Source organism: Solenopsis invicta, chromosome 1 (assembly GCF_016802725.1).
Source record: "Solenopsis invicta isolate M01_SB chromosome 1, UNIL_Sinv_3.0, whole genome shotgun sequence".
Lineage (NCBI taxonomy): Eukaryota > Metazoa > Arthropoda > Insecta > Hymenoptera > Formicidae > Solenopsis > Solenopsis invicta.
This window is the reverse complement of record NC_052664.1, coordinates 27,300,162-27,317,937: the sequence shown is the minus strand read 5'-3', so window position 1 is coordinate 27,317,937 and position 17,776 is coordinate 27,300,162. Positions and strand designations below refer to the sequence as shown.

General features: G+C 34.1%; 2 protein-coding genes and 1 long non-coding RNA gene across 6 annotated transcripts; 2 read left to right on the top strand and 1 right to left on the bottom strand.

The window, feature by feature from the left end:
• Window positions 1-131: 131 nt before the first annotated feature.
• Window positions 132-10,423, bottom strand: LOC105201924 (endoplasmic reticulum chaperone BiP). 4 transcript variants are annotated; one of them, XM_011170210.3, is made up of 11 exons: window positions 9,792-9,933; window positions 9,381-9,596; window positions 9,047-9,194; window positions 8,624-8,843; window positions 8,311-8,543; window positions 7,758-7,983; window positions 3,267-3,363; window positions 2,745-3,165; window positions 2,164-2,529; window positions 1,636-2,039; window positions 132-1,538 (listed from the first exon to the last, which is right to left on the bottom strand). In XM_011170210.3, the coding sequence occupies exons 2-11, from the start codon at window positions 9,503-9,505 to the stop codon at window positions 884-886; spliced, it is 2,895 nt and encodes a 964-aa protein (XP_011168512.1). In that variant the 5' UTR covers window positions 9,506-9,596; window positions 9,792-9,933; the 3' UTR covers window positions 132-883. The 4 variants fall into 4 exon arrangements, with proteins under 4 accessions (XP_011168512.1, XP_011168508.1, XP_011168510.1 ...); XM_011170206.3 differs by lacking the exons at window positions 7,758-7,983; window positions 8,311-8,543; window positions 8,624-8,843; ... (1 more) ...; window positions 9,381-9,596; window positions 9,792-9,933 and adding an exon at window positions 4,547-4,694 and having other exon boundaries at window positions 3,267-3,412; XM_011170208.3 differs by lacking the exons at window positions 132-1,538; window positions 1,636-2,039; window positions 2,164-2,529; ... (1 more) ...; window positions 3,267-3,363; window positions 9,792-9,933 and adding an exon at window positions 10,322-10,423 and having other exon boundaries at window positions 6,196-7,983.
• LOC120358528 lies at window positions 4,857-5,719 on the top strand. Its single transcript, XR_005575467.1, has 2 exons — window positions 4,857-5,129; window positions 5,264-5,719. It is a non-coding gene; the product is annotated as an uncharacterized LOC120358528 (long non-coding RNA).
• A 16-nt stretch (window positions 10,424-10,439) lies between the features above and the next one.
• LOC105201926 (nucleolar complex protein 4 homolog B) lies at window positions 10,440-17,606 on the top strand. Its single transcript, XM_011170211.3, has 6 exons — window positions 10,440-10,790; window positions 10,909-11,011; window positions 13,011-13,424; window positions 15,315-15,362; window positions 15,435-15,795; window positions 15,921-17,606. Exons 1-6 carry the CDS (start codon window positions 10,653-10,655, stop codon window positions 16,417-16,419), a joined length of 1,563 nt encoding a protein of 520 aa, XP_011168513.1. The 5' UTR covers window positions 10,440-10,652; the 3' UTR covers window positions 16,420-17,606.
• The last annotated feature ends 170 nt before the right edge of the window (window positions 17,607-17,776 follow it).

The window sequence follows — 17,776 nt, the reverse complement described above, 5'->3', positions numbered from 1 at the left end:
GTATTTAAAAGTTAAACATTATTTTGTTAAACATTTATGTTGTCTACTTATATATCGTGTGTGAGTCTCAGGATCTGTAGGTAGATCTCGGGGAAAGTTTCGAATATCCCATAAGATATATCCTAACAGAATTTACGGTTTACTGAAAAAATCTTTATTTTTGTTACTGATACACATGTTGCATTCACACGTAAACACGGCTACATTGTACACAGTATGTAACTCGTTGGCAATATACGAGTTACAAGCCCGTGCGTCCTCACGCATTTCATTCACTCTCATTCAGTCATACATTCGCTACGCATATACTCATGAATATCTTTAACGCGCTTTGATCCGCAAGTAACCGATTATTCCACTTACTCGATTATTACACTTAGTGGGAAAACATATAAAACAATTCGAAATAAATTAACGACGCCTTGGAGTCAGTATGCATGTGTCACGGAGAAATGAGCGCAGTATCGAAAATGCTGATGATGTCGAAAAGTCGTCAAAATTCTAGAAAAATTCTAAAGAGAATCTACGATCTCGCTTTCTTGGAATCTGACGCCTTCAAAATATCACTAGAATTTTCTCGCACTTTTCTTAAATTGTACGTAAGATTTGTGACGAAGACTTGTATTCCCACTGCACATTTAGCTTCAAACGTCTTCCTTAACCTAAGCCTTAAAGTTATAGATAGTGTATACTACATATTATCTAAGTAAAACTTAGAACCAGACAGCCACTTTCAGCTAAACGTACGGCGAGAACGTGACCTCACATGTATACCGCGCTCAGCCTCTCATAATGTATATCAGCACTTCTGTAAAGTATTTGCTCGGAAGGCGAGTAATCAGTCTAAATCGCGAACCGAGGTGAGCGGGTCGCTAATTTGCAGTTAAAGTTCGTCCCTGATATCTTCATCCTCGCCGCCGGTGGGTGGAACACCGCCGCCCGCGCCCTGATAGAGCTTGGCGATGATCGGCTGAACAATATCGGTGAGCTCCTTCTTCTGTTTCTTATATTCCTCTGGCTCGGTGTCCTGATTGTCCTCCAACCATTTGATCTTCTCATCGATAGCTTCCTCCATCGTAGCCTTGTCCGCGTCGCTCACCTTCGAGCCGAGCTTCTCCTTGTCGGCTAATTGATTCTTCAGCGAGTACGCGTACGATTCGAGATCGTTGCGCGCCTCCACGCGCTCCTTTAGCTTCTTGTCATCGTCGGCGAACTTCTCCGCGTCCTTGATCATCCGCTCGATGTCATCAGGCGTCAAGCGATTCTGGTCGTTCGTGATGACGATCTTCTCGCGATTGCCAGTGCCTTTGTCCTCGGCTGATACCTGCAGAATACCGTTAGCGTCGATCTCGAAGGTGACCTCAATCTGCGGTATTCCACGTGGTGCCGGTGGGATGCCAGTTAGATCAAATTTGCCAAGCAAATGGTTGTCCTTGGTCATGGGACGCTCACCCTCGTACACCTGAATCGTGACGGTGTGCTGGCTGTCTGATGCCGTGGAGAAGATCTGAGATTTCTTTGTGGGAATGACTGTATTCCTATTCAAATAAAAAGTATTGTATTATTGTAAAAATTCTTTTGATTAAATTAACCGATAATCTAAATATTCACAGATTTAATATTTTTCATATTTACCTTGGAATGAGTTTGGTCATCACACCTCCAACAGTCTCGATACCCATAGTAAGAGGATTAACGTCGAGAAGTACAATAGCATCGGTGTCTTGTTCTCCAGAAAGTACACCGGCTTGTACAGCGGCACCATAGGCGACGGCTTCGTCAGGGTTGATACCTCGCGATGGCTCCTTGCCACCGAAGAATTCCTTAACCAGCTGTTGAACTTTCGGGATCCTAGTCGAGCCACCAACTAAAACAATCTCGTCCACGTCTTTCTTGCTCATGTCAGAATCTTCCAAGACCTTTTGTACAGGTTTCAAAGTACTACGGAAGAGGTCCATGTTCAATTCTTCGAATTTGGCACGAGTCAAGGTCTCAGAGAAGTCCTCGCCCTCAAAGAATGATTCAATCTCGATCCTGACCTGTGATGTGTAAAGAAAATGGATTAGACTGATGAAAAATTACAGATATATAATATAAAAGCACAATATTTTAAAGATGGGAATAGAAAGAGACTGCAGATAAAATATGTAAAGGAAAACGTACCTGGTGACTAGCACTGAGTGCTCGTTTGGCCTTTTCGACTTCGCGACGCAATTTTTGTACAGCGCGATTATCCTTGCGGATATCCTTGCCCTTCTTCTTCTTATATAACTTGATGAAATGATCCATCACACGCTGATCGAAATCTTCACCTCCCAAGTGGGTGTCGCCATTAGTGGCAACCACCTCGAACACACCGTTGTCGATAGTGAGCAAACTGACGTCGAAGGTACCGCCGCCCAGGTCAAACACCAGCACATTCTTCTCGCCGTCTTTCTTGTCCAAACCATATGCAATCGCAGCGGCAGTCGGCTCGTTTATAATCCTCATTACAACCAAGCCAGAAATAGTGCCAGCATCCTTCGTGGCCTGCATACAAAATTAGAAATTACGTTTGAGGATGCATTAGAATTAATTTATTAATACAATTCGATACAATAACATTTTTTTCAACAAAATATGTCAACTAATTTAAATAGAATATTAATTAAAAATTTCAATACTCAAGAATATTTGGACTTGAAACATACAATCTTTGGATTTCAAAGACAAAATTCAAGTATCGCACTTATCACGGATCTCACCTGTCTTTGTGCGTCATTGAAGTAAGCCGGCACAGTAACTACCGCATGAGTGACCTTTTTGCCAAGATATGCCTCGGCGGTTTCTTTCATTTTGCCTAATACCATAGCAGAGATCTCCTCAGGCGCGAAGACCTTTTCACCTTGGCTAGTGTCGACCTTGATATGCGGCTTATTGTTCTTCTCGATGACCGGGAATGGGAAGAATTTCACATCGTGCTGCACAGTAGGATCCGACCACTCGCGGCCGATCAACCGCTTGGCATCAAACACGGTGTTCTCTGGATTCGTGGTCAGTTGATTCTTTGCAGCATCGCCAATCAAACGCTCGCCGTCATTGGTAAACGCCACGTAGGAAGGCGTGATTCGATTACCCTGATCGTTGGCAATGATCTCTACACGACCATTCTTGTAAACACCAACACTAAAAAAGTACACACATGTTATTGATTTGCTCACAAAAAAGATGAGTCGTGTTGGTCAAGCCAATAAATTATTTTTAATAACGTAGTGGTGTATACTCACCAAGAATAAGTTGTACCCAGATCAATTCCTATCACTGTGCCAATATCTTCTTTCTCTTTATCCTCTTTTGCGATCGCGGCGACTGATAACAGTCCCACTATCAATAAAGTTTTGACTCCCCTCATGTTTCTTTGTATGAACTATACCTGTATTATCAACAATCATAAGATTAATATACTAGCAAAATCTCAATTCTTTTTATAAAAAAAAATTAAAAATTTTATATGAAAAACCGGAAACTATTATGAATTTTATTTATAAATACGTATTGTTGCAATTAATAGTGCAACATTGAATTTCTGACGATTTTATACATATGTGCAATACAATTTGAATATCACATCTATTTTTATATATTAATTAATTATTAAATGTACCAAATTAGATCCAGGAATTTTTATTGATTTCTATATACAATAATAATTTTGTATAACAATTTTTCTAATCCTTTTAATGCTTATGTGAAAATAAATATATTTTGGAATAAAAAATAAAATTATCTCTGCCCATAAAATATTTCTATACATCCTACATTATTTTTTGCATCACACGTCATTATAATTACACATATTGAGTGTGTAATGTCTAAAACGTCAAGACTATAACTCTAGTATCAAGAGAATTTCCCAATTTAAACATTGTCTGTATATACGTGCTCTAATTTATTTTTTAATTTAGAGTGACAAATTGAAAAGAAATTAACTTTTACGAGTTATCGTTAGTATTTATCGCATGAGTTTCGGCTCGATGTGCAAAGTCACACGTCATCCTTTCGACGAGATGATTCCAGAAGTTCGACGCGCCGGAGAGAATGGAAATCGATCAATTATCGTGGCCGTTGCAATTTACAAGAAATTACGTCCTTTACGTCGCACGAGGATGAGCAACACGCGTACTTCCCACGAGACTCATGACGAGTCAAACGTGGCAGAAGGCTTTCTTGCCGCAGTCTCCAAATATAAAGGAAAAAAAAAAGGAAGAAGGAAAATACCGTATCGCCCATTTACCAAACGGTACTTACGCGGATAAACGCGAGACTAAAGGAGATCGTTAATCTGTCGACTGAATGACAACTTCTGAATGACAATCGACAGCGGGGCGATGAGGAACGCCCGTAATTCTCGGGTGAGCGGGAACCCTCGTTCCACGTTCGCGGACGATCGAATTTTAGAGTCGCCGTCGATGCGCGACGGCGGCGTCTCCGACAGAGCGGAACGTCTCGACGGTGACAATTCGGAAAGCACCTGGGTCGGCAACACCTGAGACAGAGATTTACTCACCAGCTGGATAATACGTTGGTTCGGCTCCTCTGAACGCTCCTCGCACTCCCCGCAAATGTGTCTCGCGATCCTGATTCTCTCGGTGAACGGTAAAACGACGACTGACATCGGTACCGGACTCGGGGCCGGGATATTAACGGGAGTGTTACATCGTGGCCGGCGCCGATTGGAGGAGATCGCACGGCCACGGTGGAAAGCGGCGACGCCGATTTGCCGCCGCGCATACAGATGGCCGCGTCTCGTTGGCCCACGTCACGGCTGTCTGCCGTCGTAGCTGTCACGCGCCGCCGCGATTCGCGGCCGGCTGATTAGATACGGCAGGGGGAACACGTGGACGCCGTTGTATCAGCGAGCGTCGCGGGACACGTCAGGAGCGGTGCCTCGCGACTGTCGCGCCCACGAAACGAGATTTGTCTTTTTTATTTTTTTTTTTACATCACTTGACAGTTCGCGTCAACACCGGTTGTCGACTGCCGAAAAAGATTACCGATACTTTTAAATAACACTTTTTTTGCCGTAAATTCAAAATTTGATAAGATTCGAGTTTTGGAGATGTCAGTCTAAAATAATGATTTTTTACTTAGTGAGTAACAAGTGCGATTTTTACACATTTTATCTCACACACGTCTTTTGTATTTTGCATGACCTACTTTCAAATTATTAATTATTCATCGATGACAAATCCGTTAAAGAAAAATGCATTATTCTTCTCCTCAGACAAGTGGATGAAAATTGTAATATAAATATAAAAATTTTATGCAAACATTTTTTTCGACGAAAGAAAGACGAATGTTTTCAATGCAACAATTTAACAATTTTGCGACATAAAAACAATGATTTAAAATAAGCGAAAATATAGAGAACAATGTATTAAATGAATAGTATCAACTTCAATATTAAATGAAACAGTACCAACTCCATTTTTAGTCACGAAGAAAGGTATCCGGATCCAGCTTGCTCGAATAAGAACAGTTGCATCAATAGTGAACTGTGTTTTTATAAGTTGCATCATTTTTGCAGGGACGTGAAAAATCGCCGCGAACCCCGGTGCAAATGACTTAACATGTCTGTGTTTGCCTTAAACATATTGTTATCTGTTTATTTATTTCAACAGTAAAACATAAATCGTTATTTTAAGAAATACAAAATAAAAAGATATAAAAGTTGCAGCTATATTTGAAGATTTTTTTATAACTCTTACCAATGATATATTTTTATAGAACTATATTAATTTGCGTTAGCATTGATGTAAAATAAAATTTTTTCATGTAAATAATCGTTTCATTTATTTGTTGGAAAAAATATATATTTTTACATATAAGATTGGACACATTGTAATATTTCAATAAATTCCATAACTTTGTTCTCTTAACATTTTAAAGATAATATTATAAATGCTTCAATACAGATTTCTATGAAAAATTTGAACATTAAAAATATATATTAAAAAATAATAATGTAAAATATTAAATATATTTCTCAACAACATTCTATTCTAATATAATTATATAACTTTTTAATAAAAGTAATAATGCGTATAGATATAAGGAGAGTAACAGTTTCTGATTTATCAATTAAATTGTATACACAAATACTATAATGCAATGATATAAACTATTAATATACTAGATAAAAAAATACCAATTTACATTATTTTTTTCCTTTTAATAAGAGAAAATACAACTGTAAAATTATATAAAAATATGTATAATTATAGATCATAAAAGTTGATCTTATTGTCTCATTAGCCTTTCATCTACTGATATATAAATCGATAATTTTTATGTACTGATATATGCACAGATGTACATATGCATTTTCTAGTTACGTCTTGAAATAATAAGGACTTGTAAGAAATTATGGAAGTTTGTTACATGGATGTTGGAAAACGGATGATGATGGGCGGAACGTGTTACTTCGTGCCGTTCTGGGTGCGTACGTACCGTGGCACCGTTTAGTCTAACGGTATCTACCCGTTATCTCAGGTAGTGAGTCAAATGGAACGTCTGTTACGCATCGCGCTACGTCATTATTTCACTGATATCCTCACACAGACACGAGTCTGCGAATACATGTGAATGACGAAACGTGACATCATCGTTGAACCCAAATCTTAAAATGATTAACAAAAATTATAAAATTATTTGTACTTAATCCATTAAAACATATTTAGTCCATTACAGCTTATACATTAATTACTTCAATCTTTTCCAGTAATTAATTGATACTAATAATTAATTTACAATTTATAATTCAACAATTATAAAATTGCAAATATATACAGTAGTTTTCAGTATTGTTTTTTTATTATGCTTAAAAAATAATTTGTTTAAATCATGAATTAAAATCAAAGAGAATTGCAGCAGATTATTACTTAAGTAGTCACAACAAAGGAAATCGAAACTAATTTGAAGCATGTAATGCTTAAACATTAATGAATAATGAATGAATTAAGAAATAGTAAAAGCTGAAGTATCATGAAGCGATTTAATACTTAAGTACGGTGGGATAAGTAAATGTAGAAGTTGTAAATATTTTGAAATAATGTATCAATAAAAAAACTTGAAAATTACTTGGAAACAGATTAACGCGGAAATACTTATGATAAGTAAATAATAATTAAGCATTATCATGATAGTAGGTTTTATCATGATAGTATGTCTTCTTTAAAAATTAGTCTCTTATTTCATATTACGCAATACTTGACATCGCTACAAATGTTATCAAAAATTAGATTTGTTAAAAGTACTTTTGAGTAGACTTTAATAAACCAATTCAATATTCAGTGACTGTTTCCAATGTTATAATTAAACTTCTTAAATAGATATCACTACATATTCAAACATATTCTATTTGAATAATATATGTATAACATCTAAAAAATTGAGATTAAAAAGAGACTATTTGCAAAAGACGTACTCAAAAACTGAGATATAGTTATAAAGACTTTAAAGATTGATTAAAAATTATAAATTAAAAACTATAAAACAAATGTTGAAAGACTAGAACAGACTAATTGCGAGAAACAGACGCGAACAGGTAGTGCTCAAATGTAAAGGAAAATTTTATACTATTTCCATGTATACTATTTCCATAAAAATCAATAGAATATTCTTAAATTTATTTTCTTATTTTGTGCTAATTTCTAATTATAACTTGCTTTTCGGATGCAGCATATCCAAAATTAACGGTGTAAAGTACGTTATGATACAATTAGCGCCCGCTCTTCTCATGGAGAGCAATATCTCGTTAAGTACATTCTCTAAGTTGATCGCGCCGTTTTGTGCACCGTGATACAACATAGCGTACTCTCCTGACACTTGATACACAAATATAGGATATTCTGGATGCGCATCTTTCGTATGTCGCACGACGTCCAAATAAGGCAATCCTGGTTTCACCATCAGCATATCCGCTCCTTCAGCCACATCTCTTGCCTTTGAGAAAAATATTCCAACATTATACATGTATAAATTTGACATATATCTGTTTTCCTAATGTAGAACACATTGCAAAATAAATCTAATAATACAATTTAAATACGGTTTTACAGAATGAGATATCGCTCATTTGTACCAAATATATCAGAAGTATTTTGCAGATTGCAGATAAAAAAATGGCAGTTTTTACAGTTACATTATGTAGTAGCAAATAAACAATATTATATGTATAAACTGTCATTCAATATCTTTCAGTACAAATGTAAAAATACACAAGTGCCACTATAAATATAGAATTAATAATAAATGCAATGTGAAACTCACAGCAGCTCTGGCTGCCAATCCATTACTACCAGGAGGCAACTGATAGCACTTGCGATCGCCAAATTTTGGTGCAGACTGCGACGCATCCCGAAAAGGTCCATAAAGTCCCGATGCAAACTTTACTGCATATGATAAGACTGCTACTTTATTTGAGAGTCCAGCAGTAGCTAGGCCATGTTTTATCGCGCTTATCCTGCCGTCCATCATGTCGGATGGTGCAACAATTTGCGCGCCTATAATGCACAGATATTTTTTAAATATTATTACGCAATTACACATTAGGAATAATTTCCATACTTGTGAAACCTCTTACCAGCTTTTGCATATGATACAGCTACTTCAGCGATCCGTTGGATACTGCTTGCATTATTTATACTACCATCGTTGTTAAGAATACCACAGTGTCCATGATTTGTATATGGACATAAGCAAACGTCACATGCTATTAATAAATTGGGGAATTTTTCTCGTAATAATGGTACAGCTTGAATAATAGGATTCCTTGCACTATCGGCATTGCTTCCAATCTCATCCTAAAATCAAAAACTGATTAAAACTAAATAAAAAATATTTATTATAGGTAATATTAAAATCTACTTTAGTTAAACATTAAATATTTAATAATATTCAGCTAAAGTTATAAGAAAATAAATTGAATTATTAAATAAAGTTAATTGTTTAAAGTAAGTTATTTATTTTGTATAATTTTGAAACAATTACATAATATAAATATTACCTTTTCCAGATGCTGCGATACTCCGAATAATAAAACGGATTGCAAACCTTTTGCCACCAGAGGTTGTAGCATCTTTTCTAAATGATTAATCCCATAGCGATATACCCCAGGCATGCTATTAATTAAATCTTTAGCATTTTCTTCATCCCTATAATGTACATAAAAGTTTTATATTATTGTACAATATCACAACAAGAATAAATATGTACTTTTACTGATAAATCTGTTATATATTTATCCATGTAGATCATGTTACATGAATACTCAATGAGTATTGGGTATGAGTACATATGTTTATGTATATCATATTACAGTAACTGAATACAATACTTACGAAACAAATATTGGATACATAAGATTATTGACAGTGATCTCAACATTTGGCGACTGCCACTCTCGTAGGACTGGATGAAAAATTCCACTGTGAAGAATGTGTTTGGCCGGAATTGCCATCTTCATTGTTCTTCAATTTCTCGTTTGCGCGCAGTATACAGTCGCAGTAAGTCTCTTCGCAGATAGCACGAGCTACTTGACTCCGTTAATCTGATATCTAAATAATCAACAGATATTATTCCAAGTAAATATCATGAAGCTCAATTAAAGCCTGTGTAAATGTATGTGTATGTACATCAATTATATAAAGTAATAAGATGGTCATATAAGGCAATTCGGTTTTTTCTCGATGCACTTCTTACGAATAACGTACCGGTCCAATTAATGCAAAAATATTGTTAACGGAACTTACAATTGAATTGAGCATTCGCGAAAATAATGTCTAACAAGCGTGACACATCGAAAATGTGATTTCGTGCCGCGCAAACGTGACGTAACAACAGGAACTGCAAGGTTAACGTGCAAACCAGGAGCAAACAGCGTTCGGAAAGCGCGCTATCAGAGGAAACAGTTCTACAACGGTGATACGATTGGTTTTTGCCCTTAATTTCAGCCGGATCTAAATGTGTAAACCAATCATATTAAAGAATCTTACAATACTTGCAATGATCCTCTTTTATTGCTACATTTTTGTCCGCAACTATTCTTCTCGTGAAATAAATGTTACAAAAACGTTATAAAAATAATCATTTCTCTCCTAACAGCAGCGAATTTAAAAGAGTCCAAAGATTTGTTCGTGTGCTCCAACTTCAATCCAACACGTTCCAATACGTACGCGGCAAACGTATTGGAGCACGTTGGAGTAAATAGGAGCACATTGAAACATGCAACGTGAATAAATCTCTATTAGTCCGTGTTACATTGAGAAAATCGTGATCGTACTATTTATCGAGTTCCGTCTTGAGGTGCCCATGTGCTACACAGTGCTACAAGCTTAAAAGCCATGAGAGCAACGCGGCGCATGCCTGAACCTAACCCTAACTAAGCCTAACCTAATCTAATCCAACCTAGACGACGACGACGACGACGACGACGGGACCAGACGTGGTGATTTTTTACAGTCGCCTTTATGTCGAAGACGCGTGAGGCTCCGTGAGGGGTAGCGGCGCCGGAACAGCTGTCCACGTCTTCGGTCGTTCTCGGCCACCTGCTGCCATAAACGTAGGTCCCGCAAAACGTTTCCCGAGAGCAACGTGAATAAAATCGGGTAGCGATGACGGACGCATCGAATTTACCGGGTGCCTCTACGGGACAGAGGGCGATGTCGAGGATATTGCGGCAGCGGGCCCAGGAGTTCCTCGCCTCGCGGAAGTACGCCAATAACCTGGTGGATATAATTGGTCACTGGGATGTAAGTAGAGCCGCCTCGACGGGTTTTCGCGTTTTCCGGATGCGTTTCCCGAAGTTGTAAATCTGTATAAAACGAGCGTAGAATTGAAATGCTCAAATACCTACGTTTTTATTCGCAGGAATCAACCTGCCCGTGCCTACTCACGATAGAGACGATATTCGTGGAGGTGCTGAAGCGCGGCGATATGTACATGGAGCGTTCAATAGCCCTCACCATTTCGGGTAAGATTGGACGGCGCTTGCTGATTTGAGATTTCTTGTGTTCTCAACACTCCGAGAAATTGCTTCGAGATCGCGGACAGAGAAAGATTTGATAAAAATCATATTTAAACAGCTCAGCCAATTGATCAATATGATTGATTAATACTCTTCATCCAAGATCTCAAAGCAATTTATAACATCGTAGACTTTTCATTGGTTGTAGATGAGTAAGAAGTATTTCTGTATTAAACTTTTTGGAACTTTTAAGTTTTCTTTCTCTTAATGTTTATAATTGAAGGATTTTTTAAGAAACCAAGCAAGCCCAAAAATAAACTTTTCTCAAATTGCTTATAAATTTAGTTATCATTATAAATGTGTAAATATGATAATTTTCTTTCAATACGTATCTTTAACCTGCCTATTTATAATATAATCGACATCCACGAAGTGATCGACATATTTAAATTAAAAACGTGACTATGCCAATTAAAAACAGATTTTAGTAGCTTAATACTAATCTTCTAGATTTTATATAGATTTACAAGTTAGTCCAAATTGCGCATCTCATGTTTCCAGCCTTTAAAACGCGACTATTAGGTTTAGAAATGTAATATCAATATAATGCAAATTAAATTGCTAATCAATTTAATAATTTTGATGCCATTAATATTTTTATCACTAATCTTGTTCATCAAAAAACTGTAAAGAATTTATACCCATATCTTATCTCTGTCTATTTATACCTATCTTCAATAGATATAAAAACAAAGTTATAGATTTTGATTAACATGTTAATAATTCATTTAAAAGAAAAATATTATGAAAAATCTTTGGATTTACTGATTCTTGCAAGAATTTTGCATTTACTGCCTATTTATCCTATATAATATTTTATATTTACTTTTTTTATAACATTAATAATAATAGAGGTGAAAAAGGAAATATTATTTAAAGTATAAAACAATAATTTACTTTTTGATTTTGTATTTACAAAATTTTATAAATTGCTCTTAACAAAAATATCTTTTTATATTTTTTCTCGTATAAATACGAATAATAAATAATTTTTTTCTGGATATAATAAATACAGGTATTCCTCTACTTATGATTTTCTTTCTTATCATAACTTATGAATTTTCAAACTTACAATCAGCATGTGTTGACTAAAAATAAACTAGATTATAACGAAGCTAACTAAGTATTCTTTAACCAGTGATCCAAATCAAATATTATTTTTATATAATATTACATATAATAAGATTCATATTTTTAAGAAAAATGAATATTATTTTTTAATTTGTTGAAATTAATCTTTGTTTAAGTTATATATTAATTTTATAATACTAAATATATCAAATTATACTTAAAACAAGTAACATTGTGTTTTTATTATTTATTAATCTGTGTTAAATCTTAATTTTATAATAATAAATATATTAAGAATTATAATCTCGAAAAAACTTTGTTTTGTCTAAATAAATCTAAATAAATCTATAATGGTTTTTAGTAATAAAATAATTATTTTGCATAAATAATGTTTTACTTATGTGAAAAAAAGCTATTTGATCTACAATTAATTCAATTTACGACCGAAATCTAGAAACATAATCCCATCAAGTAGAGAAACCTGTAGAACAAATCTGTGGATAAAAACAATGTTTTAGACTTTGATTTTCAAGATCTATTTAAAAATAACCTTTGGACTAGTTTAGTTCTTGCAAAATTTTTATACTTTTTATTTATATATTTATATTTCTCGGTTTTTATTATTTCATATTTTCCTTTAAACATTTGATTTTTGCTGAAATAAAATTATTCATGATGTGATGCTATTGATAGAGAATAATTTGGTATTGTAACTCAAATTTAAAAGAATGGACTTGTTAAGTTTTGGTGTAGAAACCTCTTCAATTATGTATCTATTTTAAGAAACACATTTTATATTATATATTTCATACGCGAAAGATTTCTAGATTATATATCTAAAGATTTCTATTTTAACACTGTACGCGAATTTTAGAACCTAACCCAGAATCTCGCTATACCGTCTGGCTAAAAAATTGCTATGAGGAAGTCTGGAAGAAAATATTAGCATCTATGGAGAAGAATCGGTCAGCTATTCAATTACAAGCTCTTACCACCGCGATGAAGCTAATGGCGGAAGAGGGTAAAGCGCTGATAGAACCGCGTGATAATCCGGGATATCACTTTCCTCTGCATCGTTTAAAGCCCATTCTCATGACTCTACTCTCTCCTGAAAAGGACAATACTAATTTAATATCAAGATTTCAAGAGATTACCGGATACCCTGACGTTTTGTATTACACGTGGAGATGCCTACCCTCTCTCACCCCGAAAAGACAGCCGAAAGAAATTTATATCAAGAATCTCTTGGAACTTATAGATAAAATACCACTGCCAAAAGAAGAAGAAGGTACGTTTTAAATTGCTTCTGAATTATTTCATAAGGTATCTGGAAAATCAGAACTAAACTTAAATATAACATGTTAATTGAATGAATGAAAAATGTTCATATAAACATGACCGAAAATGCTTTATTGAAAAGTTGTAAAAGTTCACAATTTTTATTAATTATTATAATAATTATAATAAATTGTTGGAATTCTTGATTTATTTAATTAACGAATACACTATAGAGAATATAAAAGAACGTATACAGAACACGCACGATCTTGATGGCAGACATAAGACAAGTGACACATATGTAATAAATAGCAACGATATAGAAATCATATTGAACATGTATCGTTAGCTTATTTCATACAGCACTCATCAAGATCGTGCGTGTTCTGTATACGTTCTTTTGTTAGAATTAATAATTTAATCTAGTAAATATAAAAGAGTGTTGGTGCTGTATGAAATAAGCTAACGATACATGTTCAATATGATTTCTATATCGTTGCTATTTATTACATATGTGTCACTTGTCTTATGTCTGTCATCAAGATCATGCGTGTTCTGTATACGTTCTTTTATATTCTCTATAGTGTAATTCGTTAATTAAATAAATCAAGAATTCCAACATAAATGTTCGAAGACTATTTAAAAGAGTTTGAGAATCATTAATTTGACGAATAGAAGCCTGCATTCTTACAGATAGAAGAATGTTTATTATAATTATTATAACAATTGTGTGTGATACAAATCTTTACATGTTTATAACTTTTCAATATAGCATTTTTGGACATAAGTTTATATTGACTTTTTTATTTACTTGATTCTATTAACACATGGTAAAGTTTAGCCCTAATCTCTCTGAAAACCTATATAAAATAGTTCGTCGCAAATTGCATGCGCAATGACACATGTTTCTTTAACTATTCTACTATGCTATATCGCGAATTATATTGCTCATTTGCTACAACAATGACATAACTCAAAGATTGTCACTTTTGAATGGTCTGCAAAAAAAATTCTCATTAAAAAATAAAAATTTAATGCATTAAATGAAGAACCAATGATACTTTTATTCTTTTACAATCAGTAGATTTAAATTGTTATACCAAAATTGCATTTAAAAATATTATATTTTAATGAAAACAAGTGAAAAGAGGTCAAACGACGAGTAAGATAAGATGTAGTAATAACAATATAAATCTCAATTAGATAATAAACTTCAAAGGCTTTAATTAATAAACGTTTCTGACTTGCCGGCGTCGTGATTGATAAAAATTTACGACGTCCTACAATTTACACGGGGCGGGACTCACAGTAATTTCAGTTATAATGTTACCAAACTGATTGTTATCAAATATAAAAGCTTATGAGTGACCAATATGAACATATTTAATTATGTTCCATTGTTATTATTATTTTCTAATTTGTTTGATTATAATTCTGTTATTTCAATATTGTAATCTATGCTGAAGATAAGTAAGTCCGAAACGTTCATTAATTAAAATTTCTTATCTAAAGTTTATTATCTAATTGAGATTTATATTGTTATTACAAGACAACCTTCATACACAGTTATCTTGCTCGTCGTTTGACCCCTCTTCACTTGTTTGCTTTTGCATATAACATGCTTTAGAGTTATTTAAAGAAATAAAATTTTAATGATTTAAAACATCCTCAAACTGAAAAATTTTGTTCTTTGACTTACGTCGTTCTCATAAAATGAGCAGTATAAAGCAATTAATAAATCAGTAGTTACTTAGGCTGCCAACTTTCCAATAATGCTCAATTTCTCAGTCTTTTAAATTCTTAACTAATAGATTTTTAGATTCTTATTTCTGTTTATTGACTTGATATGTTCTTATAAATGCAAATAGTACAACTTTTAAATGATTTTTGTATATTTCAGCATCTGAAATGTCGGACAATAAAGAACTGTTGTGTGGACCGCAACAAGGTAGTAAGTCTACATTATTGCTATTCACACTTTTATATCATTAATTTGACATACGTTAAATTTATTTACCAGATGCTGCATTTACATGGGATCAATCAAACGTTAAACGCGCATTAAACAAAGTCTGGGCCTGCGTTATGCATTGGGAATTAACGCCGCAATTACATAAACAGTTGCTGATAGTTTTATTGGAACGAGTCATATCACATTTAGAAAAACCGATATTATTAACGGACTTTTTAATGGACTCCCTAGATGCAAACGGTCCTGTCGGAGTACTCGCATTGCAAGGCGTATTCATACTTGTTACTAAACATAATTTAGAATACCCGAATATTTTCACCAAACTGTATTCAATGTTTGAGCCCGAGATCTTTCATACGAAATACAAGGCTCGTCTGTTCTACTTGTCCGATCTGTTTCTCAGTTCGACGTAAGTATTTTACCTTCGAAATCATATATCGCAAGTTTGTAAAAACTTGGATAGAAGTTATAATAAGATAAAGAACCGAATTTGGTTGGTAGAATTATTTGAAAACTCGGCGTTCCTTTTTTCAGACATCTCCCAGAAGCGTTAGTAGCAGCGTTCGCGAAACGACTTGCGCGTCTAACATTAGTCGCGCCACCAGAGGATATTCTGATAATCTTGCTCTTTGTGGGTAATCTGTTGCTTCGACATCCAGGATTGAAAAGGCTGATAGATCATCCACAAGGTGGTGAGGCTCCCTCGAATGCGAGTACCGGAGCGGGTGATCCATTTCTCATGGAAGAGCGCGATCCGTTGTTAAGTAATGCATTGCACAGCAGTCTCTGGGAGATCCGGGCATTGCAATGGCATATTTTACCAAGCATCGCCACCGCTGCGCGTTTCATTCGAGAGCCGTTACCCTCGGTCGAGTATGACATGGCATCGGCGTTAGAGCGCACTGGTGATCATCTCTTCGAAAACGAATTGAAGAAGAAAGTTAAAGATATCATGCTGACGTTTGAGAGACCAAACTCTATGGCGCTGCAGAAGGGAGAGAAATTATTGCAATATTGGCAACTCACACATTGATCCTGTACGCGGCGTAATCGACGCCGAGAGTGCAATATATCGTGAGAAAAGGCCCATCATTGTTTATGTCATCGACAATATATAAGCCCCAGGATAACGTTCATGTTTCAGGTGAAAAATAAAGACTTTTGTGTTTTATATTGCATATCTACGACGAAAACGGTACAGCATATTTTTCTGTAACGTTGAGTATCTACTTTTGAAATAATGAATTTGTGTCTAATTCGTCGATCATGATATAAACAAAAAAATATATATACATATATATATATATATATTTGCTTTTTGTTATCTATCTCAGTTTTAAAAATTAATGTTTGTGTACGCATAAAGTATGTGCAAGTGAGTAATACTGATATTATTTAACTCTTTCGCTGCTCTTCATAATTTTATTATAAATTGTTATTATTTTGCGATAAGTTTTTTTAAACTTGCTTAAATAAGAGAAAAATTTACGGAAGTTTAATATTACTTTTTATATCTTACCAGTATGAAAAAGAATACATATACCAGTATGTATAAAAGAATACACGAAAATTGTGTGATTGTGATCAATTCATTCATCTGTCTCGACATAACAATATTTATTTCATTATATTAATAAATAATTTACAAAAAAAGCAGTTATTATATAATTGTTTATTTTTACAATTCAAATAAATATAACTGTAATCTGTACATATTTGAAAAATTTTGTATTATTCTTCATTGTATAATATGTATAACTCAGTTTATTTTTTTTTTAACATTAAGCATTTGAATTATAAAGATAATATATATTTATAAATACTTATTTCAACAATCGTTTGCGGGTAAAGAAAAAACTATATGCGTGTTTGCATTAAAATATTTTTTTAATCGAGATCCTTTAGTCAAAGTTGAAATTAACTATAACAACTATATATGCTAATTCATGATTTGCCATATATAAAAGTAGAATTTATATAGTTACATATAAGTTTTGATGCTTCGAAAATGAGCTTCTGGTCGGTGCAGCGAAAGGGTTGAAGTAACTGATCCTTTCCGATGTTGCAAAGCCATGGGGTCGATAACTGATAAGCATCCGTATAGATAATTTGCATAATTTGCAAAATCCGCAAATTTTGCCGGTTACCGAATATAACGTTCTCGAATAGTGATTTTTTTGTATGCACGAATACGAGAATAAAAATATTAAGATATTTTAATTTAATAGATAATTCTAATTCACACTTTCACGAAACAATGCTGTTGATAAAGCTTCGTGTTCATAACACATAGGTAAGCATAATTCAATTGCAATTTTAATTATCTGTTCAGAATTTTACACTTCTTTTTTTCTTTCTCTCTCTCTCTCTATATATATATGTATATTATT